The 27,350-nt window shown below is 41.8% G+C and overlaps 2 protein-coding genes across 5 annotated transcripts in view; one reads left to right on the forward strand and one right to left on the reverse strand.

Annotated features, from left to right (window-relative positions):
* Positions 1-3,403, forward strand: part of NCBP1 (nuclear cap binding protein subunit 1) — a 38,440-nt gene extending 35,037 nt beyond the window's left edge. For all 3 annotated transcript variants that reach the window (XM_021691734.2, XM_021691733.2, XM_021691732.2), the window contains 3 exons: positions 1,208-1,336; positions 1,919-2,032; positions 2,900-3,403. In XM_021691734.2, the coding sequence (XP_021547409.1) occupies positions 1,208-1,336; positions 1,919-2,032; positions 2,900-3,013 (357 nt within the window). In that variant the 3' untranslated portion in view covers positions 3,014-3,403. The remainder of the gene's footprint in view (positions 1-1,207; positions 1,337-1,918; positions 2,033-2,899) is intronic.
* A 1,754-nt stretch (positions 3,404-5,157) lies between these two features.
* XPA (XPA, DNA damage recognition and repair factor) lies at positions 5,158-27,319 on the reverse strand. 2 transcript variants are annotated; one of them, XM_021691731.1, is made up of 6 exons: positions 27,137-27,319; positions 24,987-25,097; positions 20,049-20,154; positions 16,880-17,045; positions 15,048-15,165; positions 5,158-6,579 (listed from the first exon to the last, which is right to left on the reverse strand). In XM_021691731.1, the coding sequence occupies exons 1-6, from the start codon at positions 27,306-27,308 to the stop codon at positions 6,431-6,433; spliced, it is 822 nt and encodes a 273-aa protein (XP_021547406.1). In that variant the 5' UTR covers positions 27,309-27,319; the 3' UTR covers positions 5,158-6,430. The 2 variants fall into 2 exon arrangements, with proteins under 2 accessions (XP_021547406.1, XP_044776680.1); XM_044920745.1 differs by lacking the exon at positions 27,137-27,319 and adding an exon at positions 25,996-26,213.
* Between the last annotated feature and the right edge of the window lie 31 nt (positions 27,320-27,350).

Consider the following 27,350-nt stretch of genomic DNA (forward strand, 5'->3'; position numbering starts at 1 on the left):
CCAGCGTTGTGCATATTTGCCAGAGTAGGTGGAAACAAATTTAATGACTTACATGAACCTATAGAAGGTTCAAGTGCTAGTCTCCATATAGACATACATACATACATATATGTGGTGTATAAACACACATTCACAAACTGTAAAATAATTGCAAGGTAAATGATGTCATCCCCATTTTATACATGTCCAAATTGAGGCTCAGAGAACTTAAGTAACTTGCTCAAGCTTACATGGTTGGTAAGTGACAGAGCTTAGGATCTGACCCAGGCCTGTCAAATTCCAGGGACTTTCCTTCATGCCACACTGCTCTCTAGATAGGTGGTGTCCAACACAGTAACTTGCTAGCCACATATAACTGTAAGTGAATTAAAATGAAATACAATTTAGAATTCAGTTCTTTAGTCACACCAATCCCATTTCAAGTGCTCAACAGTCCTGTATGGCTAGTGGCTACCATGATGGGCAGCACAGAGTGACATAACATTTCCCTCATCACAGAAGGGTCTACCAGGCAGTAGTATTTAGAACCTAGCCTTAGTGTGCTATTAGGGAAAAACCAGCTAGATGATCTACCCAGTTGCCTCCAACAGAATAAGGCAAACCCCATAACAGGTGCTACGTTAGAGATAAAAGCAGAATTCTGTAAAAACAGAGAGAGGGTTCTGATAATTTTGCATAAAGGGTAGAAGGCGGCCATCACAGATGGAGCCTCAACAACAGTGTGTTATCTTAGCCAAAAGGCTCCTGAGAACCTAACCCTGTACTTCCCTAAGCAGTGGTTCGGTGTTCACCAATTCAGGGTTCACAGCAAATGCATAAACATAATGATGGTGAATAACAGGAATCTACTGTACATTTTCCATGGAGCTCAAAGCTGTTTTCATTTTGAATGGAGGAAAAATGTGACACACACTTCCTCCCTGAACGGACTGTCTCGTAAAAGGTGTAACTCACTTCTGCTGGGAATGCAGACATCCCCACGCGCTGTTACCCAAGACGGGTGCCGCAACGTTTCCCTGGCCTGGACAAGTGCCCACAGGACTGGTGGGGGTATGCGTGCATGGAGGGTGGCAGAGGCTTGCACCTTAGAATACAAGTCTGCAAGTGGCATTTGACCAGACACAAGAACATCCTTCCCCTCACTTGATGGGGTTTAATAGGCTGGAATTCTAATGGCATTTTCCTTTTGTTCCTGTGCATCCTGCAGCGAAGTGACGATGATGACAGAAGCAGTGACAGGAAAGATGGGGCTCTGGAGGAGCAAATAGAAAGACTGCAAGAAAAAGTGGAATCTGCTCAGAGTGAACAGAAGAACCTCTTCCTTGTCATATTCCAGGTATCTTGGCTTGGGACACTGATAGGTTTAAAAAAAAAAAGTTAGAAAAATGTGATTTTTAATCATAATACATAATCATTTATAGAAGTTTAAAATACAAAAATTTACAAAGGAAGTAAAAGTTTACTGCTTGAAGGTAACCATGTCTGTGGTGTTTACTTAGCGTTCTTACAGGACCATTGCTCCAGGCTCTAACAGAATGCGTGAGGATACTTTTAAGTACCTCTCATTTCGTTATTCCCAATTGTTGATCATTTATTTTCCCTTCTGATGAAATAGATGATCATTTTATACATGCATTTCTGATTAGGTCCTTAAAAATAGATGCTGAGAAAAATGACAAGCGTAAGTAATCTAGATATTAAAGGTGTTCACGTATTGAAAAAAGGATGTACTAACATTAGCACTGGTCTGCCTTTCTAGACGGACAGTATTTACTAACTTAGGAAGGTTGGTAATACATACCACAAAGACCAAGTGGAACAGGAATGCCTTTGAGGTCTCTTGGTCGAAAATGTGATTTTTTCTGAAGTGTAAGAATTCTCCCTGTAACACTGCTTTAACTTTGTACCCCCTTTCCAGCGTTTCATCATGATCTTGACCGAGCACTTAGTACGATGTGAGACTGATGGGACCAGCGTATTAACCCCGTGGTATAAGAACTGTATAGAGAGGCTCCAGCAGATCTTCTTACAGGTTTGTGGGAAACTGATTAGATAATAAACATCACTATTCTCAGGCACAAGGATTTTGCATTTTAAAGAACGGTCCGATTTGTCAGGTTGTGTAGTACCTCTAAGGCCCTTTTAATGTCCATTTGCTCCTACTGTGGCTCATCAGAGTATTTAGGCTTAAATGACTCCTCTACCATCCAGATTCCTAATTGCTGTTCGCTAGGCCTACAGGGGTCTCAGTATGTGCAAGTCATATAGGCACACGCAGAAGAGATTTGCATTTTCTGGCACTTTTCCCCTCCACATAGCCTGAACAAGTCGGATTTTCAGTGAGACAGATGAGCTATTTATTTTTAACAGACAAAATGAAGTTTGGGTTTCTTATTTTGTAGAGTAGTTACTAGAGAATTAGCCAGTCATCTGTTATCTTTTTGTAAAAGAAAAAAATTTTAAATGCTCTAACCAGTAAAACAAACAAAGGAAATTAGTGCGAAGTATCTTTTCTCATGTTTCAGCAACCATAGTTTCCATCCGCTTTCCCGGGTGGTTTTTAATCTTGGGCCAGTCCCTGTCTGGGCTACCTTTGTCCTTGTCCGTAGGGACCCAGCTGCCCCGCCTGTGGCCGCCACTGCTCTGAAGCATGAATTACGTTTACATTCAAATCTCGTTCTGGCCATGAACATCCTACCTGCTTTTTTTTTTTCCAACTACATTTTCTTAACGTTGGGGCTTTTCAGGAGCCCATTCTTCCTCTCGAGCATAACCACTTTTTTTCTCCTACCCCTTCCCATCATTCCACAACGTGGGCAGGCTGCTGAGGGAAGTGTTCTGCAAGATTGCTCAAGTGGTCCTTTTCCTGACCTAAACATCCCCTTTTCTGTATCCACAGCATCACCAAATAATCCAGCAGTACATGGTGACCCTGGAGAACCTGCTCTTCACTGCTGAGTTAGACCCTCATATCCTGGCTGTGTTCCAGCAGTTCTGTGCCCTACAGGCCTGAGGGTCCTTTTATTCCCCCGTCAAGATTTTTTAAAAATATCTCAAAATAATTTGTCTTATTTTTTTGATGGTTTGAATGCTTGCTTTCTTGTAGCATCCTTTCACTTATTAAAGGGGGAGGGGGAGGAGGACAGTGAAGAATAAAGCATTGATTACCTTTAATTGCCCGTACAAAGCAAAAACTCCCAACTGACAATGTGACGATGACCACAGGATGTATTATATATGTGACAGATACAACTTTTCTGGTATTTTTTCCTCCTTAAGGCACAAAAGATAAGTGATTTGAGCTATGTGAACACTAGAGGTCCAGCTTACAAAGTAGTATATAGAACTGGTGGGTTTACTTATCAAGTAGCATAGCTTCTCACAGCTCATGGATAACCTAATATGGCTGAAATAAAACTAAAAATGTTTTTTAAACTTTGGTATTTCATGATTTATCATCTCAGTCAAAATCAGTGGTTTCCTATTGAACATCTACTTCCCTCATTTGGAATTCTCTCTCCACAAGTATCTTAAGACCTTACTTATTAAGAAATGTTATTCAGAGTAGCACTACCCAAATTCTTTACAGTTATATTCTAAATTAAACCACAATCTCGGGGGGTGAAACAGAGCCAGCCAGTGTTCTGAAGTCTCCCCCAGTGCTGTCCATTGTGTGGCAGCTATGGGAACCGTGACCTGAGAGCCATCTGGTCACCTCCTCTAGTCTCAGAGACAGATGTGTCCAAGGTCCACTAGTGAGGTACGTGCTAAAGTGGAAATAGAAGTAGCTAGATTGGCTAAAACTGTACTTGGATTTATATATAGGTTTGGGTTTTGTTTCTACAGAACTTGGTCCAAGTAATTACTAATTCTTGAGCCTGTTTCCTATACAGTATTAAAGCTTAACTGAGATAAGCGTGCACATAAAATAAGCATAAGGGATTATCTGACATTGCACGTTGCAAGCATTTTAAGGCTTCACTAAACCTTGGGAAAAATTTATCAACAACCCCACAACTGGTAAGTAGTAAACTTATTACATCATAAATTTAGGATGCATTAGTATTTTTCATATTGTTACCCAGTCTCTTTTGTTTACCCCACATTCAGGGGCTACAGAATATAGTCTACTCAAGAGATAGATAGGAGTTCCTAGAATTTTTAAATACCATACCATTTAAAACAAGAAATAATTATTCACAGAATTAAGGGTGCATGGCAAGTTACTAGCAGGAAAGGGACTAACACCCAGGTTCTTGTCTAAATATTCTTTTGGTTATGCTGTTCCTCCTTCCCACGAACAGTAATCAGTTAGACCTGGCTCCTGTCCTCAAGAAGCCGAAACAATAACCATTTAAGGCTCTGGTAACTTTGGCCCTATACCTCCCTGTAGCCCTCCCTATCCCAGTGTACTGCAGTGTGGCTGGTTATACCTGCTTGATCCCAAGTCTAGAGGAATTTTTCTCTTGGATCCTCTCTTCATGTATAATATTGCTTCTAACAAGAATTCACTGATGTGACCCTGCTCTGTACAGTTTGGCAGCTAAGTTTATAAAAAAACTAGAAGTTGAATTTCAAAAAAACGTGTAAGAGCAAAAACATTCAGCAGCTGCTTTCCCCACTAAAGCAGCTAATACAAAAGAATGGCATGTCACTACCGTATCTTGCAAAGAAATCAACGTTAAATATTCTATCAATGCCATTTAACATTTCCTTTGTCAAAGTGAACGAACATATACTTTGTTTTCCTTGATTCTAAATCTCCCTTCCAGGAATAATTCAGGCAGTGGTTCATATGAAAATAAGTTTGCTTGCTCTTCCTGGAAAGTAGTAGTTGTATAATTTACTAATCTGTAGTTATACCTGAAAATGAGGAAAGAACTTGCCAACCTGCGTAGAATACATTGGGCCGTCAGTGTTCTCTGGATACTGGGATCATCTTCAAGTGATGAAAGAGTGAATAGAAGCGTACGTGAAACTAGACAAATCTAGAACTATACTGTCCTGATGAGGATATGCGCTCAGGAACAAGTGGCTAGTCTGTGCCACATGCCACAGATTCACCCTATTTAATCTTCCCAACCATCCTCTGAGAGATGATTGTACCCACCCAGCAGATAAAAAGAGGCCCATGGAGTAACCTGCCCAAGGCCCACAGCCAGAAAGTGGAATTTGAACCTAGGTCCATGGGGCGCAACGGCTCTTTATGGCCCACACAGTTAATACTGTTGTCAGCTGCCTAGACCCCTCGTTATTCTGCTGATATCAAGCTGGAAGCTCTTCTGTGGTCCCAGGAAGGTCTTGCTACCCATTCTGAATAAATTTTTACTAAATCAATAATTAGCATGGCACGTTAAAAAAAAAAATCAACACTTATTTCTATGTTGAATTCTTAGAGAACAATTAGTAATTACAGTCTCAAGTCTATTTTGAGTTGGACTAGTTTGGACCTGCCTTTCTTCAAGTATAATCTCCAGGAGAGCTGATCTACAAAGGAAGATGAAAACATATAAACTTCCTACTTATAGCAACTGGACTAAAAAAGCCATGTCAAAGAACAACTTGAAAATATCCAGTTTATCTTTACTTGAACAGGTTAAAAAAAAAAAAAAAAGTCATGCACAGACCCTGTAGTCAAGCACAAATCCTTGTTATCTTTTTGGCAAGACGGGCAAAACTGACTAGCTAAACTTGATCCACATGCCTGGGGTGATGTCGGGTTGTAGGTTATCACTTCCTTTAAAAGTGCTAAGTAAACACAAGATCTCCTCCCTCCCAGGATTAAATGAGAATACCTGTAAGCCATTTTGCGTCACACCTACCTGGTCCACGGTAAGTGCTCTGTAAAATGTTAACAAGTTAGGATAAACTTAGTACCTTTTTTGATCAATAAGACAATATGGCTGTTTTTCCATTTTAATCCATATTTGAAAAGGGCTATCTAGACACGGACCTTAGGGCCTATGGTAATAAACTGTAAGGATACAGAAAACATGATCAGACTGCCACGATTCAATTACTGCTGTCCAGTCAGGCCTTGGCCAACAACAGCTCCCCACTCCCTCACATGGAGACAGCCTCTAGAAGACCTGGCTAGCCTCCGGGGCACAGGGTCTACCACTGTCCCTTGTTTCCTGGGAGAAGAATCTGCTTCAGTTGCTTCTGCCCTTTAAAAGCTCTTCCTCCTATTCCAATCTAGGGTTTGGTTTGGTTTATTTCTGTTTTAGCTCTAACCTAACTTTTGAACCTATTCCATCCCTCGCTCCCATCCCTGTTGTAGAGAAAAGCAATCCCAGACCCAGTATTTTGCCCACAACCAGACCTGCTGGACTCTAACTGAAACTTGCTCTTAAGCCGTAACATACACATTTCTATTTAGCATTATTTACACGAGTGTTCATTCATCTGTGAATACTTTACACTTAACTAGTCACATCTTCTCATATGTCAGCTCATGGCCACACACAGTACAAGTCTTCCGATACATGTCATCCTCTAGGTTTTCTTCTGGTCCATACTCATGTTGATGAGCAACTGTTTCCCTTCTCCACACGCTGCTTCTTACTGCTCGCCGTAATTCTAAGAAAATAAGGAAAAGCCAGTCTTTCAGTGATGCTATTCAGCTGAATCCCAAAATCCATCAAGCTTGCTTGTGTGTGTGTAAACCAAATATGGTTTACATTAATTTTATAACAAATCAAAATTGATTCTAGAACCTTGGCCAGCTTGGCCTGTAAAATTACTCATTGTTGGAGCCGCGTGAAATGGGATATATAGAAATGGGGTAAGTGGGTTAAGAGGGACAGTAGAACAAAAAAATTCAGAAGATGAGTAAAGGGGATTTTAAAAAATGGGATTTGTTCAAGCAGCTAAGAAAAATGGTGCTGCAGCAGGAGAGGGGAGTCAGCCAGGATAACTCAGGACAAGATGCATTTCAAAGTTCTGTGCGTTAGGGGCCACTTCTGTAAGAGGCAGGCCAAGCTTTGCTTGCAAGAGAACTAGAAAACCAAGACGTCTGCTACTATGCTGGGGTTTCATCTTAGAGAAACTGCTTGAAGTCTGTTCAGTTCCTTATCTTATAAAATGAGAGCAATATTTTAGGAGAGGGATTGCCAATTATTGCAAAGTACAACCTAAATATAAGAATCAAAGGCAATTAAGAGCTGGAAAGAACCACAGTTTTTACTTTACTACTTTATTTTGCAGGTAGGAAAATGGAACAAAAATAGCATGTGACTGCAGGTCAGTTATTCCAGAGTTTAGAACTTTTTCCACTGTATCATGTTAAAATGTTATTTAAAAAAAAAACAACTCTTGGATGCTTTGAAAAGCAGCTAAGCCAGTCACATTTTAAAAGTTCACACTGCAGTACCTGAAGAAACCAAATGCTTAGTGTTAACCGGAAATTAACGAGCTAATAACTTCTCTGTTTCCAGTTTAATGAATAAAAAGCAACACTAATTTTTTTATTCTGACCAGTGATCCATCAAGCCCAGCTCTGAGAGCACGCTACCTAAGGAAGAGTACGTTACATAATCTCAACTATAAAAATCACTGTACACCAAGTGATCACACATTTTCTTTAATCCTCTTTAGATTTGTAAGTAGTATCAAAATACTTGAATCTTTGTATTTCAGCCTTTATTGTATCTTAGGGATAAGCAGATGTAGCGCTATGTATCAGGCACTGTTCTAAGCACTTTATAAACACATTTAATCCTCACGACCCTTTGAGATTAAGTACAACTACCATCCCACTTTTTTAAGGTTTTTTTTTTTTTTTTTTTTTTTAAGATTTTATTTATTTGACAGAAAGATAGCGAGAGCAGGAACATAAGCAGGGGGAGGAGAGGGAGAAGCAGGCTTCCCGTGGAGCAGGGAGCCCGATGTGGGGCTCGATCCCAGGACCCTGGGATCATGACCTGAGCCGAATGCAGACGCTTCACGACTGAGCCACCCAGGCGCCCCTACCATCCCACTTTTACCAGATGAGAAAACCCAAAGAAGTTACATACGTTGTGCCTAAGATAAAACCGCTAGTTGATGCCAACAGCGTGGTCTAGCTCAGGTTCCTGTTAACCACAAAGGCTGTGCTGCCTTTTCCCACCTCCACTATGAGAAGTACTGGGTCTCAGACCACTATATTCAGGCTTCAATGCATGCACCTCTAGACAGTTTCCAAACTAGGGGGAAAATCGTGTCCATCCAAATAATAATCTTTATTCCTATATTAGTCACATTCTGAAGGCAGCAATTTTTTCTAGACATACCTGGAATGTCCTACCCTTTATTTTACCTTAGGGTATTTTCTAAATAAAAAATGAAATCATGTGCTGACTAGCACAGATGCCTCATGGTTTCAGTCAATGACAAGAAGAGGTCTCCTGTTTGAGTTCCAATACCTCCCTTCCAAATTTGTTCTGATATAAAGTACCCTAGCCACTTTTCCTTTACTACTCCACTGAGAAAATGCTCTCAAAATCTGACTGCATCCCAGTCACTGCTAAGCTACCCTCTAACTTGAGCATTACGTGAACTCAGGAAGAGAGAGAAGAAAACTTATTTACTTAACGCTAGAATACTGACAACAAAATCTAGTTTACTAGCCATAACTGACTTTATGGCTTTTTCTTCCCAACCTTCAGCTAGTTTATCAAGAATAATGACAAAGCCATATCTTTTAGTATTTACTAGACACTCCTGGAAAAACTTGTGCTAGAAAATAAGGAAGTACTAAAATACTGGTATGTTTTATCATTTTCTTGCCTTCTTTTCCTTCCTGAACAATCTAGTCCTAAAGCCAGTAAGTGGAGCAAGTAAAGCAGGCATCTGTGGTAGGGTGGAGGGAGCCCCAGAAAAGTAAGGAGGATCTCCCTGTGGTGCAGGCTGCTAGCAACAGTGATGGGAAATTACATACAGAGGCATCAAATAACTACATTAAGGATAATGCGAATCAGATTTCTCACTGTCAGAGAAGGGAGTTACAAACAAGGAAAGAAAACAAGAATGAACCCTAAAATCCTGGATTAGAATTGGGTAAGAGTGTGAACTCAAGGTATTAATTTATAACATATGGGGCAGACATAAAAATACAGATATATACATGTTATTGTGCTAAAAAGCAGAAGTCCTCAACAATGAAGACATGGCAAAAGGACAGAGGAGCTAGCTTAAAGAAGATTCCTCTTAACCCAAATCTCAGACAATTTGAACACTAAAATAAGGACAGAAATGAACAAAAGCCATGGAGAACAGGAATTCATGAATCCATACCAATAATAAATGGCAGAAAGGATGCTGCAGAATGCAGACTTCTAACTGGCTAAACATGGAGAGAGCACTGAAAAAAACCATTTTTTCAAAAAGTATACTAAAGATTGGTTCAGGCAAGAACCATCTGTGACTGAGTGCTAAATCTCAGGGGAAGTGTTTAGGAGAAACAGGATATTTGGTTGGCTATAACTTTTTTTTTTTTTGCCTATGAAATAAAAAGTTTTAACATCATCGCTGAAGGCAGACAGACGTAGATCTCCAGATACGATGCCCTAAGAAATAGGTCATTTATGTACCATCTCCAGCCTGAAATGTATAACATGAATCTAACCATTGGGAAGCCTCTGAAAAGCCCCAAGTGAAAAACATTTCTAAAAAAAGCAAGATGGGGAAGGGAACAGACTTCTTCAAAAATGTCAATGTCAAAAGAGAGAGCAGCTCTGGAAATATTCCAGAATAAAGAAATTTAGAAAAACTTGGTACTTCGAGCTAATGCCTGATCCTAGACTGGATCCTGAGCTATAATGAAAAACCACACAGGACATTACTGGGCAAACTAACAGAACTAGACTCTGGGTGACAGACTCTCACGACTACACTCTGGTCCTGCACAAGGAGACTGCTGTTCCCGGGAAGCATGCGCTGCAGGGCTGGGGACAGTGACGTGTGCAACCTCCTCTCCAACGGCTCGAGCAAGTGTCGCGTGCAGAATACAAATGGCTAACAGATCACTCTGGAGAAAGGATACAACCCCTGTCTCCTTTATACTAATCTTTGCAATCTTCTGGAACTTTCTGAACTGATTTCCAAATAAAAACTTTCAAAGTCAGGAGTTTGCTTGAAGGGGCCAAATTAGAGACCATTTGAGCCTCAAAATGAGTAAGAGGAATGGACTATAACACTGATTTGAGAAGAATCCATGAATCCAACTAATACTAAAAAAAATTCTTCTTCCCAAAGGAAGCCAAATAATTATAGAAATAACAGAAATAGAAAATCACCACTTATATCCAGCCTAGTAACAACAAATTGGGGCAAGAATCATGCCATGTGCTAAAACCCAGGAGTGAGACTTAAGGAAGGAGATGCTCACACAGTACCCGAGTCCAGCCCACAGATTTCCTCCTAATTACAAAGGGGAAAGCGCACCTGGGCAATGGGCAAATCTAGCAGACACTGCCCCAACCACGCTAGCAAACGGAGGATCCCTTTCTTAGCTGACAGCATGTGTCTCCTAACGTGACACACGCGGACACATCACCAGGGAAGGACTCCTACCAAAATGCCCAATCTAATTGTGCGAAAATAAGCTGCTAATAAACCTAAATGAGGACATTCTGCAAAACAGGTGGCAGTCTCCAAAAATGTCAATAGTCCCCAAAACAAAACAAAACCGGCTGAAGACCTAAAAGAGTACAGATATGCATCAACCTTGATTGGCCCTTGGATCCAACAACTTTTTAGTTGTGAAGGACATCAGAACGACTGAATGTCTAAGACATACTAGACAACATTATATTATTAACTTTACTGAGTATGACACTGTTTTTCCAGTTACACAGAATGTCACTGTTTACAGGAGATAACATCCTGAAATATTAAGAATCACAATGTCCTCAAGCAGCTCTTAAATGGGTCAACAAAGCGTGTGTGTGTGTGTGTGTGTGTGTGTGTGTGTGAACAAATGTGGCAAAATGTCAACATCTAGTGAAATAAAAATTTTTTAAATAAAGATTAATACATCTTTTACATTACTTCATTTAAGCAACTTAAAACTTTGGAAAGTAGAGGTCACCACCTACTGCTGAGTGAGAAGAGGAAGGCAGAGAGGGCAGAGCCTTGAAGGGCGGCAGCACCTCACCGCTAGCCCTGGGGACAGGAGGAGGGGTCGCGCCCAGCAGCGCCGAAAGCCTAGCTGAGCTGGAGAACAAAGCAGCAGGTTACCGGCTTACAGCCTCCTAGTCCTGCGGGCCTAGAATTTCACAGCACAGAAAGCTGTGGACTGCCTCTCTGGAAATTTATAAAAATGTTCACGGTAACCAGTCTTGCTATGGGTATCTTCAGATAGATACTCTTTTTACCCAAAGAAGTCTTCCCTTAAATCCTTGTTTCAATGAAAAATTTAGTTTATGCCACTCTGAAACTTGTATTTTATTTGCCTGATATCCTACTTTTGTAAAAGAGACAGCTTGTATTCAAAGAAGCCCAATGCTGTTTAGGAGGTAAACTCAGGAGAACTAGCTGAGGGAGACAAAATATTTCTAAATACTTGATGGAAGGACAGGAAGTTGCATAGGGGGCTCCTTGTTAACTAGAGGAAAAGTCACAAGGAAATATCAACATGAAGCTTTGATCTTATCTTGTCCTCCAAACACTGAAGCAGAGGAACATGGAATTGTGTCCTTCAAACTCTTGAGAGAAGCCCGAAAACAGTCATAAATAGAACCACAGGCCAGAATGTAAAATGTCCGCACACTCAGTAGGAGCCCCAACGTGGGCTTTTCTTACCCACCTCTTTTGAGGGGAAGAGTACATAGTAACAAACGATGAAGAATAATTTTCCATTTTTTAGAAGGCTTACCTCTGTCAGTACTAAGTAAGAGAACACAGAGTATAACTTGAAAGAAAAGCCTCATCTCCACCTTATTTGTGGAGAGGCATGCAAGCCCAAAACGTTCTGTGTATTTGCACCAGATGAGAGTTCTCATCCAGTATCAGAGGCGGCACGTAGTGCATTTGTTGAAATCCAGTTAAACTGAGCAGCAGTGATGCCCTCGTTTCTAGGCTGCGTGCTTGCATCTAAGAGATCTAGAACAATTTGAATTTGCTGACAATTGTCTTTTACTTTGCCTATATTTATAAATAACTTATACTATTTATACTTAAATTTCTTTGTAGTAAAACCAGTTCTTTCTCAAACTGCTAAGCAGATCACATTCTCAAAGGTAAATGTAATCTCTTACCTTTCCATAAAGAAGTAAGCTTTGTGTCAGCTTCTCTGTGGATCAAAATCAGAAGACCAAGAGGAACCAGGTTCCAATTTCTCTTCAACTAAACTTTTAGACTTGCTTTTATTCCTCTCTGTTCTGAGCAAACTGCACGGTAAGCTCCTTGTTTCTAATCTCTATAGTGTCTACTCCACTCTCAGCCCTTTGCGGCCTAGTCAGGAGAACTGGAACATGTTCATCGACCTCTAAAGTAAACCAACGAGAAGGAGCCATAATTAAACAGGGTACCACACCGACCTCCGCACAGGTAAACACCAGAAGACAATGGAGTAATGCTTTCATAACTAAGAGCGTGCTCAGGTTTTCATATGCAAGGGAAACTGGAAAACACTCAGATTTGGAGAGACTAGGAAAACATACCACTTGGAAAAATTTCCTCAAAAAGACATGCTTCATCCCAACAAGAATGGAACTGAATTAAAGAAACCAATCTTAAGGGTCCATGAAAAAATTCAGGGCAAATTCAAACTCTTCAACAAAGAAGGAAATCCATAGTTTATCTGGTGATTAACAGCAGCAATTTAATACAGTGAAAAAAAGCCAATTATATTTGAGTTTATGTTTCTTTAAAACAATACCTATAAAAATTATATAAATCTTAGAAGAACTGTTCTATGCATACTAATATTTGATCTATAGGATCAAATTTTTATAATTTGATTTTTTTAGAAAAAAAGTATAAAAGAGATGCTATAATCTTTTACTGTTAGTCAAATTATAGGAACTTAGCCACATTTAGATGACATCTTGACCAAACTACAGAGATAGTATCTAAATAAAAATTACAGACAGCCCCCCTTTTTAAAGTATTTTATCACTGGCAGGTCTAAGTTTCTAATTCCTTTATCCATATACTATAGTCTACACCAAAATACCATCAGGAAAGTGGCTTCGAGGGGCAGCAGAGAGGGAAGAGTGGAGGCGATTCAGGTAGCTGGAGTTACCAACAAGCCCAGGCTGGTCTGTAATGAGTCTGTAACTCTGCCTTCCTCTCTCAGGCCCAGTAAGAAGCTTCTGTTACTTTCCCCCTCCAGGCTCTCCTTGATGCTGGAAGAAGGAAGGGCTGGGGTAAAATGTGAGGTGGAACATAATCTAATAAAAGATTAAAGGAAAGGACCAAATTGAAAGAAGTCTTTCCAAAGCCTCTCAGTTGGTCCTTGCTGGTGTTTTCAGCGACCTGGTACAGCAGCGGCTCATGTGGGGAAGATTCTTCAGTGAAATGCTTCTACACAGCAGTCTGCCACAGGAAATCGAACCAAGCCAGAGAAGTGTGCTTACCCCCCGATCCAGGAGCTGATCTCTTAAGTCACTATAATTTATATAAAGACATATATAAGGATGTTTATCATGAGGGTTTTTTTTTATCATGAGGTTTTGATAAACTTCGTAAGTGTCCAACAGCGCTTCTATTTTTATAAGAAATATTTTTAAAGAGTCTGTGTGTAGAAAAGAACTAGAAAAACAGACATTAAAATGTCACTATTGATGGTCTCTGGGCGGGAGACTACTACAAGTTCTTTGCAGTTTCCCAACTTTTCTGCACTGCACACAAATCAATCTTGTACCGAGAAGAGGGAAAAAAGATCCTCACAAGAAGAAATAAGGCAGGCTTACACTCACTTTTTGTTCCTGCTGTATTATTTAACACATCTGAGCTATCTTCCAAAACCTCTTCTAAATGCTAAACACAAAAGCAAATTTATTTATTATGGCTAAGACACTCATTTTAAATGGATGTATACAAACCCCGTGAACACATAAAACACATGCTATCCGGATGCGCCACACACCACACCAGGACTCTACACCTGCTGCCGGAAGCACATCTATGCCCGCCATGCAGGACTCTCCAGGGAGTCAGTGGTCCCACCGAGTCAGAGTGCTCCCACTGCTCCGACAGCAGCCCACGCTCACCATCACGGTACTGACCACACTCCAACAGGAGCCGGACCAGCTCTGACTCCAGCAGGACGCTAGCACAGTGCCTGGTGACGCTGCTGGATGCGCTGATGGACTTACGCACAGATGGACACACAGACACACATGGACAAAGGAATGGACAGACAGATGTATGGACAGAGGAATGAATGTACCGATGCAGACTTTTGGTTAGGAAAGCCAGCTTGCGGTCCCACCTCGCTGACTACTGATGTAACAAGTCACTCTACCTTTCTAGGTCTTTTATTCACATAGAAGGAAAATGATTCGACTTGCTGACATGAGAAGGCTCCTTCTAGCTACTAAATTAGAGGACTAACACTTAGGCATGATTTTTTCATTTTAAGCAATTAGAGAGGTTTGCTGGTGGATATCCTTTTTATAACCCTGTTAGTCATATTTAAGACTGACTGATGCCAAATCCTTGACCGAGGATATATCCCTGATCTACCATTGTTCCTATATAAACACATAGTTCACTTTAAGAGGAGGATTTCCACACTTTTTAGAACTGCCGTACTCTGAGGTTTGCACCGACAGCCTCAAACACCAACCTACAGAGGGCAAACTTTCAGTCTTTTCTTGTTTCAATCTATGAAAAAAACATTCCAATCTACTGGTGACAGATCTTTAAACAAGAACAACTTACCTAAAGTCTTTTTGGAAGTCAATAAAATACAGTCCTTCATGAGATCAATGTAGCCACTTTTTTTTTAAGATTTTACTTTTAAGTACTCTCTACACCCAACGTGGGGCTTGGACTCACAACCCCGAGATCAAGAGTCTTACGCTCTACCCACAGAACCAGCCAGGCACCGCTTCACTTACCTTTTACTTTCTTATCAAACTTCTTCTGTTTCATTTTCTCTCGGTTTTCCTGTCGAGCTTCCTTTGCTTCTTCTAATGCTTCCTGACTACCCCAAACTTCAAGAGACCTCTTCACAATCTACAACACAGAATCCAGATTTAAGTTGTTAAGTATTATAAAGTCATAATGATTAAATCCATGGACACCAAAACATGATCTCACTCAAGGGCAATTTTATAAGTATTTGAAATTTTGAAGAGATTTTAAATAGTGCTAAGAAACAACTCTAATAACACCTCTATCTAAGCCTATGGAACCTCAGCCTAAATGTAGGCTTGATTAGACTGTAAGTACAAGAGCTGTCCTCTGACTGTAATTGTTTCTCTGCGACATTGTTTTCACACGAATCCACCAAAGTACCAGTAGACAGTGGGTCTGATAAGTTTTGTCACACTTGCCAAAATAATCTGCAGACCAATTAGCAACAGTCGTCTGAATATGAGGTCATCTCCAAAAACCTCTCACCACAGAGAATCAGTCACTACTGCTCTTTTCCTCCCTGGTCTATTACTAACTTCTGATCTTTACAATGTCAATTTTTTTTTTTTTTTTTAACTGTAGTACCTGAATGACCTAAAGTCTTTATTCTAGTTTAAAAACTTTGCATTATAATATCTTTACTCTTTATAATATTTATTTACATTTAGAAGACTAACAAACACACTAAGAATTACGCTCAGGATCTCTCTCACAATATGTTAAGGGAACCAAAATATCAATCAAGGTAGCCAAACTCAAATTTCTTCCTGACATGATCAAGTGATATCCTGGCATTTCCTAAATTCTCAAACATCACCTTTTCCACACTTTAACACCCCTGAAATGCTGCAGCACCAGCCACTTGCTCACCGATGCTTTAACAGCTGAGTCAAAAAGTGGTTCAGAAGAATTGGACTCTGAATGCAAAGAAGTTTAGGAATACCTTAATAAATCTGTTGTAGTTGCATTTCTTATGTATGTATGCACAAGCATGATATATAGCAAAAAAAAAAAAACTAAAATCTAATGGCACTATTTCAGTAAGTATAAAATAAAAGCTTCAAGTGATAAGAAAGCATTGGGTTGGCGTTTTTTCATTTTAATGATACATAAAATAATGGTGAATCTTCTAATTAACGGTGTCTTAGGTTTAATAAAATTCAGTAAGTGACTGGCTTTACAATGTAGTTTCTTAATTTTATTTGAAGCTACTAGGATTTTCTAGTATTTTCCAGTCAACCTGCTCTAAACCAATGCCTCTCAACATTTTTTTATATAATGGCACAAAAATAGAACGTATGTACTATTCTAGGATAGATACAGGAGGCTCTGACTCAAGGCACCCACACTAAGTGGGTAACTATCTCCGCACACCACTACAACACGAGAAGTTGAGAAGATCCACTCTGAAACACAGCAGAGTTACATGGACACTTGACACTGTTCCAGATGAGCATTTCCCAAGTGGAGTTAGATTTTAGGCATCTGTGAAATTCCTGAAACTTTCTAGGGTTTTCATTTGGAGGGTGGGCGGGTAGGGAAATGGGGCCCAACTCTTAATCCCAACCTAGTTCCCCAATTGTCCTAGTAACATTACCTGACAGTAACATATCTGCCCCGAAGTGCCACACCGAAAAGTAAACCCAGATGTTATTAAATGTCGTTACATACGACTATGACTCATATACAAAACAACAGAAGGAAAAGGATCTTTTTAGCTCTGTAAGCAAAACTAAACTAATTATACCTAGTTTACAGTTAAAACTTCACCCAACCGAGGACTTAAAATGACCAAGTATAATGTATCAGAGACCTGTAATTTTAAGTAGAGTTTCATATCACCCCATTGTGAATGATGAGGATTCTTCTTCACAATAAATTTAAGAGCTGGTTCTCTTTTTTCTAAATCACAGTCTTTCAGAAGGTATTCTTGTTTGGCTTCTGTTTTAGTTATGAGCTTGTGTTTATCATCAGCATCTCTGAAAATAAATTAAGTCCAGTACTATGTTAGTTATTTTAAATAAACTATGTTTTCAAATAGTCCAACAACCTAGGGGCATGCTTTCCAAAACATTATTCTAAAACAGTTTTTCTTGGGGTGCTGGGTGGCTCAGTCAGTTAAGCGTCTGCCTTTTGTTCGGGTCATGACCTTGAGGTCCTAGGATCGAGCCCTGCATCAGGCTCCCTGCTCAGTGGGGAGCCTGCTTCTCTGGCTCCCTCTGCCCCTCCCCACCTACTCAGGTTCTCTCTCTCACTCTACGTGCTCACTCTCCCTCAAATTAATAAAAAATCTTTAAAAAAATAAAATAGCTTTTCCTTCAATTCTCACGGTCAAGTTAGCAGCATAAAAATTCTAAACAGAAAAATACTTTATCTTTTACTTATTTGGAGAAGCTGTATTATATTAGCAGCAGATCCAGGTCATTTAACAAGAATTTCTTTCTACTTACTTGAAGTCCCTCTTTGCCACAATGGATTTGAAATGACTAAGAGTATAGCAAATATAAATGAGAAGACTCAATGGGTAAGAAAATATCTCATGGATGGAACATAAGGAATATAAGTATACAAGGTCCAACTACGCCAACACACTTGAGTTTCCAATTGGCTCTGAGCTTGTTCAAAGTCAAGGTAAAAATGGAGGTATAGTCAGTCACATAGTTCTCATTTATTTTGTTCTCCATCTACACGCCAGGTATGACTCAAAGTACTAGAAAAACAGCAAAGAAAACAAAGCCTTGTTTTCATGAAGCTCCCATTCTGGTTAGGAGAAGACAATAAGCACACGTAATGACAGATAAAAGTGCTATAAAGAAACACAAAGCATGGTAAAGAACAGAAAGTTTGATAGACTGGGTAATCAAAGGCGGCCACTGATGAGGGGGCGTTTGAGCAGGGCCCTTAAAAAGTCAGAGAACATTCTGAACAGCTGGAGAAAGAACATCCTAAGCAGAGAGAACAGCAAGTGCGAAGGCTCTAGGGCAGGAGTGCGCTTCACAACTGGACTCACGGCAAGTGAGCCAGTGGGGACCAGAAGGCTTAAGGCAGGGAAGACGGTGAGGAGGGGCGGGAGATCAAGTCTGAGACATGCGGGAGCCCTCTAAGCAGTGTGGAGACAGTTCTAGTCTACATGGATTAAAAACCGTTGAAGAGTTCTGACTAAAATGTCTCCGTAGAAGAAGCCAATGGTGCAAAGTTGGGGGCACGGGCCAGTTAGAAGACCACCAGTGCCGGGCTCCAGACAGGGGCTGATGGTGGCCTCGGCTGAGGTAGTGGTGGGAGGGGCGAGGGGGCGAAGCAAGGATCTGGAAGGAACACAGATCCAACTGGACTTGGAATTAAACACGGGATAAGGAGAGAAACAGCCAATGAAGTTGGCCTTTACTGAAATGAGGTATAGGTCAGGGAGGGGAGGGGAGGAGAGACTTAAGATTGGGAATAACTTCTGGGGGCGCCTGGGCGGCTCAGTCGTTAAGCGCCTGCCTTCGGCTCGGGTCGTGATCCCAGGGTCCTGGGATCGAGCCCCGCGTCGGGCTCCCTGCTCAGAGGGAAGCCTGCTTCTCCCTCTCCCACTCCCCCTGCTTGTGTTCCCTCTCTCGCTGTCTCTCTCTCTGTCAAATAAATAAATAAAATCTTTAAAAAAAAAAAAAAAAAAAAAAGATTGGGAATAACTTCATGAAAGCTAAATAACTTAGAAGTTTAAGCTAAAAGAGGGGACAGGTACTCTACTAAAATTAAAATCGAAGATATTGAAAGGAAACAGAATGGAGGGCTGTGTTCCTAATTACTTTAAAAGTATCTGTTTTCCAGACTACTACACAACTTTCTTTAAACTGATACATTAGTTGCTTCCATCTTCTCAGGGAAATAGGATTATATGTGATAATTTAGTTCCCAAAAGCTATCCATCCTTACTTTAAGAAGTGATAATGCTGTGGCTCTTAACCACTGTGTGTCAATGGGAACAGAGTTTATAATTTGTAATTCCAATGGCAGCCACACATTTTTTTTAAAACTTTTTTTTTTAAAGATTTTTATTTATTTGACAGAGAGAGCACAAGCAGGGGGAGCAGCAGAGGGAGAAGGAGAAGCAGGCTTCCCGCAGAGCAGGGAGCCCGACGTGGGGCTCGATTCCAGGACCCTGGGATCATGACCTGAGATGAAGGCAGACGCTTAACGACTGAGCCACCCAGGTGCCCCGGGAGCCAAACATTTCCAGTCACAGATCTGATCGTGAGACAAGCAATATCTCCCATTCCCTCTTCTCAGGATTCTACCCAGCAACAAGTCAGTGGGAATGTCTCCCTCCCCTGCAGCAGGGACTCGAAGAAGCCAGGTCCTCCAGGCAGGTGAGCAGTTGATCTAGGGTAGCAGGTCCAAGAAGAAGGACCAGGGAACAGAGAAGAGGGCTCAGTAAGAATCCCAGATGGGGTCTTAAGGCATGAAAGACACCAACACAGGACGTGCTGGGGTAAACAGTAGGGAAGGAACCAGGAGGAGTGAGAAGCATCATCCTGGGGTGACAGAAAGAGGCCAGAGGCCAGGAGAGGAAGAAAAAGGACGAGAGAAGAATGTGACTTTTCCTCCTCTCTTCTCTCCCCTTCAGTCCCCTCCTCTCACTGAAGGCCCCAGTCCTCTGACCAAGGTGTCCGCATACCCCGGGGTAAGACACAGGGGACCCTCAGGGACCAGGGGGAAGAGAGGGGTTAGGAACTTGCTAATGAGAGAGGGTAAAGACCCACCAGGCCCAGAGAAAGGAGGACAGATCTACAGCTGAACCAGGGCTGTCCTCATCACTGTGATAAGCACAGGCTTCCTGTATTTCTTTGACAAAATGGAAACCACAGAAATTTTAGGAAACAGCTAGAACAAAAATTGTAATTACTAATATTAAATCCACATGGATCTAATTATGGTTTTGCACTAAACCTACATGCAAACAGTAAACTTTAGCAATTGAGAACATCGTCTGAAATAAGTACCTGCAGTTATCGCAAGTTGCCAGATCAAAGTGGCTCATAAGGTAAGAATCCATAAATTCTTTACCACACTCTTCACATACTGCATAATCAAATTCCATAACAGGTCCTAAAGAAAGGAAGGTTAATTCTTTAAGTTTACTTTTTTGTGACTTAGAACAATGTATTTTCCCCTATCTTAAGGTTATCAGCATGTACTTTATAATGGACACAAATACCTTTACATCAAAGACAAAACCATGATTAAGTAATCTTCTATTTATCTTAAAAAAAAATTTTAAGGAAAAAACTATCAATTCATCAAGTACGTTTGAACCCAAAACCATGTGTAAGGTGCTTGTATGAGCTCTGTACTGCTGCTGTAACAAATTACCACAAATCTTCGGGCTAAAATAACACAAACTTATTATCTTACAGATCTGTAGTTTGTAAGTCTGACGTGGGTCTCAGTGGGCTACAGTCAAGGTGCAGGCAGGGCTGCATTCCTTTCTGGAAGTTTTAGGACACAATCTATTACCTGCCATTTTCAGTCCTGCCTTGATTCAGGACTCCCTTCCTCCAACTTCCAAACCGGCAGTAGCAGCTTCTCCCATCACTCTGGCTTCTTCCATAATCACATCTCCCTGTGCCTCTCTCCTGCCTTTTGCTTTTAAGTACCTATAATTACACTGGGCCCACCTGGATAATACAGAATAATCTCCCACACATCTCAAGGTCTTTAACCTTGATCGTATCTGCAAAGTCCCTTTTGTTATGTACGGTCATATATCATGGGTTCCATGGTGATTGGAATGTGGACATCTTTGGGGACCGCTATTCGGCCTACCACCATACTGTTGAGAGTACAAAAGAGGTGAGTCCCAGAGTAGAAGGGAGCAGAGGGGGCCGCTTACAGACAGGGAAGATGGATACTAACACATAACACGGAAAGAGTAGTAAAGTGCAAGTCAACAGCAGAAGAGACAACACAGAATTCACTTTCAAATGGGAAACTTTCTCCCCCTCCACTCCACCCTCCCCACCACCACCACCAACAGAGTAAATACCTCAACAATGAGACTGTAAACTTGAGGGTGAAGATTATATTTAGCTATATATCCTCAACTCCCAGCACAGAAACTACTCTAGGTAGAGTAAAACTCAATTTTTTTGAGGACTTCAAATACCTGGCTAAGGATCTTTATCCTATAGAATTTCTCAGCAAATCTGAAAGTTTGGTTCTCTCAGCAAATCTGAAAGTTTCACTAGTACGTCTTTAGGATGATTGCTACTGCCAAGCCCCACCTCCGAGAACTGCCACAACCCCCAGTGGAAAGAAGAAGGGAGTCATCATTTGTCCAGTTGGTTCGACACATTCCTATCACTGCCTTCCCTTACCTATTTCCAACGCAACAAGGTCAGTTCATATTCTACCACCCCTTAATTCCACTATCTCCAAACTCTAACAAAAATATCACTCTTCCTTATAAAATATTAGCGGGACACAGCTACAGACAAAAGGAAAGGTTAAAAATAGAGTCAAAGATCTTCAAAAACTTGATTACTAGAATGTGTTAGAATGGAGAAAAACAGAGGTCTGACATACCAATTAGGAGACTACTGAACAGCATTATTAATCGAAAGCCATAAAATGTGCAGAACATTTTCCTAATTTTAGAAAGTCTTTATGATGGAAAATTTTAAATGTACATGATGATTTTTCTACTCCTTCACTCCCTTTATATTTACCACGTGAAAATTGGCAGTCTAGTGTAAGCAAGAGCCTTCCCTCCCCGCCATTCATTCACTCATGTACCTAATTATTATGATACAGACTCACAGATTCCTCTTTTTTCCAATGGCATTATCACTCAGTAGTGTCCTTATTGACTTTGGTGCTCAAATGGTCTCAGATTTGGCTAGCAGGAGCCCCTTCAAGCTGTGTAACACACTTTTATCACTTTTGAACACTTACATATTTCTGGCATTACAGAATGTTCCAAACTCACCTGGTGGCCATCCTGCCCCAACCCTAGAATCAGCTATTTCTCTGAAGGGCCCTGGCTCCTTTCGGTGGGGGAACAGTATCAGAGTCCAAGATCTGGACAGCAGGTATGCTCACTGCCACTGGGTTATCTTCACTTCAAGGCCCTTTCTGTGGACAGAGCTAAGAAATACATGCACGTGTGTGTACACATATGTGTGAATACATGCACGTGTGTGTACATATATGTACGCACACACACAAGTACTCACACGTGCACACATATCTTTTTGAGGTATAACTGACATTGTATTAGTTTCAGATGTCTAACATAGTGACTCAATATTTACATATATTGTGAAATTATCAAATAAGTCTAGTTAACATCTGTCACCATAGTTTACAAAATCTTTCTTATGAGAACTTTTAAGATCTACTCTCCTAGCAGCTTTCAAATATGCAGCACAGTAATATTAACTAGTTGCCATGCTGTACAACACATCCTCATGACTTACTTTATAACTAGAAGTCCATATCTTTTAATCACCTTCACCCCCCCTTTCCCTATCACCTTCCTAGTGATTCTGATGAACCTCTATTCTAGATTATAAAAGCATTTGATAGGCTTTGCTTTATAGGCAAATGACCCAAATAATTTAATGGCCCAAATAATTTTGATTTTTCTCAGCTATGCTGAAGCTCTTTAAAAATTAACAAAGGGGCGCCTGAGTGGCCCAGTTGGTTAAGCATCTGCCTTCAGCTCAGGTCATGATCCAGGGTCCTGGGATCAAGCCCCACATCGGGCTCCCTGCTCAGCGAGGAGTCTGCTTCTCCCTCTCCCTCTGCCTCGCTTCCCTGCTCATTGCTCTTTCTCTCTGCCTCAAATGAATTAAAAAAAAAAAAAAAATTAACAAAGAAAACATGATAGATAGAGGGGTGCCTGAGTGGCTCAGCTGGTTAAGTGTCTGACTCTTGATTTCTGCTCACGTCATGATCTCATGGGTCGTTAGGCTGAGCCCCACGACAGGCTTTGCGCTCAGGGGGAGGAATCTGCTGGAGAGTCTCTCTCCCTCTCCCAGACTAAGTCAGCCCAGAGAATGAGGACCTTTTCTAATCTGTCTCCCAAAGGGGACACTGTTGAAGGAGGTGATCGAGAGGACGTGATGGCCAGCTGACCTATGAGGCGGATCTGGGCAATCAGAGACTCCTCAACCCCTACCCTGTTCTTGAAATGCTCATTCTGCCCACCAATCCCACAGTGGGAGCTGTTCCAAGGACAAACCCTTGAGAGAGTAAGGTCTCATAGAGGCCATCTGACCTGAATATGTGACCGAACCCAGTTAAGCCTCTATATAAACTGTGAAGATTTGGCAGGTGGGTGCAGAGATCTACTCATCTTGCAGCCACCCAAGACGCCTCCTACATTCCCTTGCTAATTAAAGCTGCCACCTACCAATCTGGAGTGGGCCTGACTCCTTCAGTCTCTTGCCCTCTGTGTGCCAGGCCAGTCTGCAAACCAACACACACCTTTTCTAACTTCCACAAATTCACGACCCAAGTCCTATTCGCATGCAGCAGCCATAGCATCAATGCATGAGTAACAGCCAATGCCACAGGTATACCTTCGTTAAGCAGGAAGGCACTACAACAGGTTACGATAAAGATTTGTTATGTAATGGGGCGCCTGGTGGCTCAGTCGTTAAGCATCTGCCTTCGGGTCAGGTCATGATCCCAGGGTCCTGGGATCGAGTCCTGCATCGGGCTCCCTGCTCAGTGGCGAGCCTGCTTCTCCCTCTGCCTGCCACTCCCCCTGCTTGTGTGCACGCGCTCTCTTTCTCGGACAAATAAAATCTTTAAAAAAAAAAAAAAAATTGTTGTGTGATCTGTTAAATGAAAGTATAGGCTTTATAGGCCCAGTTGAATCCAAAATCTGCAGACTAAAGTTACAATGTGTCTTCATATCCATAAAATCATAGGGACTCTAAAGGTCTTTAATTCAATGCCTTCCCTCCTCATACAGGGCTTCTCTAATATATCCTGGTCAGGTCTTTCAATCTCTGAACCCCTCCCTGTTTTGCTATTTAGAAGCAGCAATTCCCACGGTTAGGAAGTTTTTCCATTTCAGAGAGTCACCATGAGACTCACATAAAATATGCGCCAACATTCTATAAGTGCGAAGTGCTAAATACATGCACGGTACTGGGCTGAAATCTCCCTCACTGTATTGTAATTGTCACCCACTGTTCCAAGTTCTGCCCTCCAAAGCAAATCACAGTAAGTATAATCTCTATTCCACAGAGAAGCACTTCTTACACTTGCAGGCAGTTAAAAGTGTCCTCTCAGTTAAACCTAACCAGTTTTGACAACTGTTCCTCACATGTCAATTTGAAGACATCCATTTTGACCACTCTGTTTTGGACACTATATACCTGTCAATATCCCCCTTAAATATGGCACCCAAACTGAACAAATATTTTAATCCTTCAAATCTCAGCTTCTGAAAACAGTGGAATAGAACGGGACTCTTACCTACCTTGATGAACATATAACATTTCTGTTGCCACAGCTAAAACTAAAATAGGTTTTTTAAGCCTCCCCAAGGATAGCACTACAGATATATACACCCCATTTTTCCTCCAAACAAATAAAAGAATGTCTTAAATTTTATTTCTTGGGTTCTAGCCCCTCATTTCAGCCTATCAAGACAATGGAGTATACTATCAGTCAATATATGGGCTATCCCTGCCTATTTTAAAATAAGAGACAGCATCAACCCTAAGTACACAAACCACAAGTTAAACTAATCATTGCCAAATCTGTTTAATTTTTAATCTATTAGCAAAACTGCCAAACTGTATCCCTCTTACAAAGCTGACCTGCTCACTGACAAGTATGGCATTAACATCGATTTACAAAAAATTATGCAAGTTACTCAAAATGACCAATCCAGATACCTATTTTCTGAAAATACACTTTACCTGGTTGATGGACAACTTTTCCAATTGTATGTTGTTCTTCCTCTTCCTCTTCCAGAATGAAGCCTCCTCCCGTGTCAATGATCTTTGGGGCTGCTTTTACATTAGCCATACCTATGAAAAGTAAAAGTGGTGAATGATTTAACTAGGGAAGCCCATATGTTCCTCTGTGCATAAACAGATTCTTTAAATTTAATATATATCAAAGACAAGGATGCCCACTGTTAGCACTTCTACCGAACATCATACTGAAGGGCCCAACTAGCCCAAGTTGGTAAGAAAATAAAACAGGCATAAAGGTTGGAAAGGAGTAAAACAGTCTTTATCCACAGATGATGTGATTATGTATGGAGAATATTCACAAGAATCTACAATTAGAATTAAGAAATAACATCTAGGAAAAGAGGTGTAAAACCTCTACAACGCAACCACCACTAAGAGAAATCTAAGACCTAAATATAAATGGAGAAATAGACCACGCACAGATTGGAAGCCTCAATATTATATTCGGTGCCGAGATTTTTATCTTCAGTACTTTTATTTCAGCATACTGTACAATTTTCATTTTCTGTCTGAGCTAGGACACAGGCCATGGAAAAGACTGAGAAGAACTTGCCTAGAATGTGGTGCTAAGGGCTTGAGGAAACAGCAAGGTGCAGCAGCAGAGAGAAAGGGGGCTTTGTCTTGGCATGATTGAGCATCGTTCAGTATCTTGTTCAAGTTAAGGTCTTGACTACTCCAGCTGGTCAAAACCAAGCTCCTGAGGCACAGCGAGGTGCATCCATGTCACAGCACAGTGGATTCTACCTTGCTTTCCATGATCAGAAGTTTAATACCGGTCTATGTGCTTTTTTGCACCCCTGTTCCACAGCCATTTAGTACAGATCTACAAACCTTTATGAAATCATGAATATGACTTAACGCAAATGAACAACTTTTGTCCTGACTCTATAACATCTCAAGTTGAGAAAGGAATAAGAAAACTAGAAAACAGAAAGGATGAGACCAGAACCATTAAAAGTGGCTGTAATTTGTGGATTCAGTGTCCGTATGAATATCAAGACACGCTGCCAGCCCCAGCTTCCTGTCATTCTTCCTTTCTTCTGGTTGATGAAAAGGGGTAGTAGAGGACACAGCTCCAAACTGTGCTCAACTACTCACACAGTATGGGATACAGCTTTAGGAACATGTGTACTTCACGTTACAGAGGCAGCCCTGAAGACCTGCATGTCAACCAAACTATTTTAAGTACCCTAGGGAAGATTATTACTGGACCACAGTGGAAAGTTAGATGACAGAAATGTTCATACATGAAAGACACGCAGTCAAGGGCTGCCCTAAGAAAGGGGGAAAGATAAAATTCAGACAATAATAACAGCCTTTCTTCCTAAAAGTGAGACAATGCCTGGCACAGAACAAGCAGTTGGTGAACAGGAAAGGCCGTGAACCCAGTATCAGATGAGCTCAACTCTAGCCCGGATTAGCTTGCGCACTTGCTGGTATGAACCGGCGCAGATCCCTTTCCTTTTCTGGTCCTCAATTACCACCGCAGTAAAACACCAGTACCAAACGCTGCCCTAATTATTTAACAAGTTAACAGTGAGAATCAAGTTAGCGAACTTGAAAGACGTGAAACACAACAGGTGCTACTCTTGAGAGCCTCACGAAGGCAGCAGCTCCTGTCTGTTTGCTCTGTGCCCAGCACGTAGCGAGCATTGTGCGGGATCCGGAATATGCACTCAATCGCCCTTTGTTGAGTGGATGAATTCGGGCGCGGTGCAGGATGATTGCTGAAATGGGTGACAAGTCTAAAAGCTTTATACAGGGACTGCCCCTGGGACCGGTGGACGCGCAGCTGGAACAGAAAGGGAAAGCTAGGGCGCCGACCGACACTGGCTGGCACCTCCCGACGGTGAGGGCGGCTGCATCCCCCAAGCCTAAGAGAAGAGCTAGGCCACCCGGGTGCAGTGAGGAAAGCCCCAGCTCCAGCGCGGAACCGCTGGTGGTCATAGCCCGCTTTGAAACGGCCCGCAGAGCGGACTCCCGGGACTGCGGGAGGGCAGACGCGCAGACGCGCCGGCAGCCGACGCTGCACCTAGGACGCGGCACCCGGCCCGCCAGAGGGAAACGGCAGGCGCCGCCAGGGCCCAAACCTCCGGTAGCCCCAGCCGCCGTCGCCGGGTAGGGCCGGGCCGCCAGCCGGGCCTGGCGCAGCATCAGCGCCCGCTGCCGCTTCCGCTCGATGCTCGCCCGCACCGAGGCAGGCAGCTCCGCCGGCGGTTCCGAGGCCGCCGGCTCCCTCGAAGCGTCGCCGGCTGCCGCCATCTCCAAACTCCCCAAAGGGCGGAGGCTGTACCCCCGCGCAAG

Source organism: Neomonachus schauinslandi, chromosome 13, assembly GCF_002201575.2.
Source record: "Neomonachus schauinslandi chromosome 13, ASM220157v2, whole genome shotgun sequence".
NCBI classification, from domain to species: domain Eukaryota; kingdom Metazoa; phylum Chordata; class Mammalia; order Carnivora; family Phocidae; genus Neomonachus; species Neomonachus schauinslandi.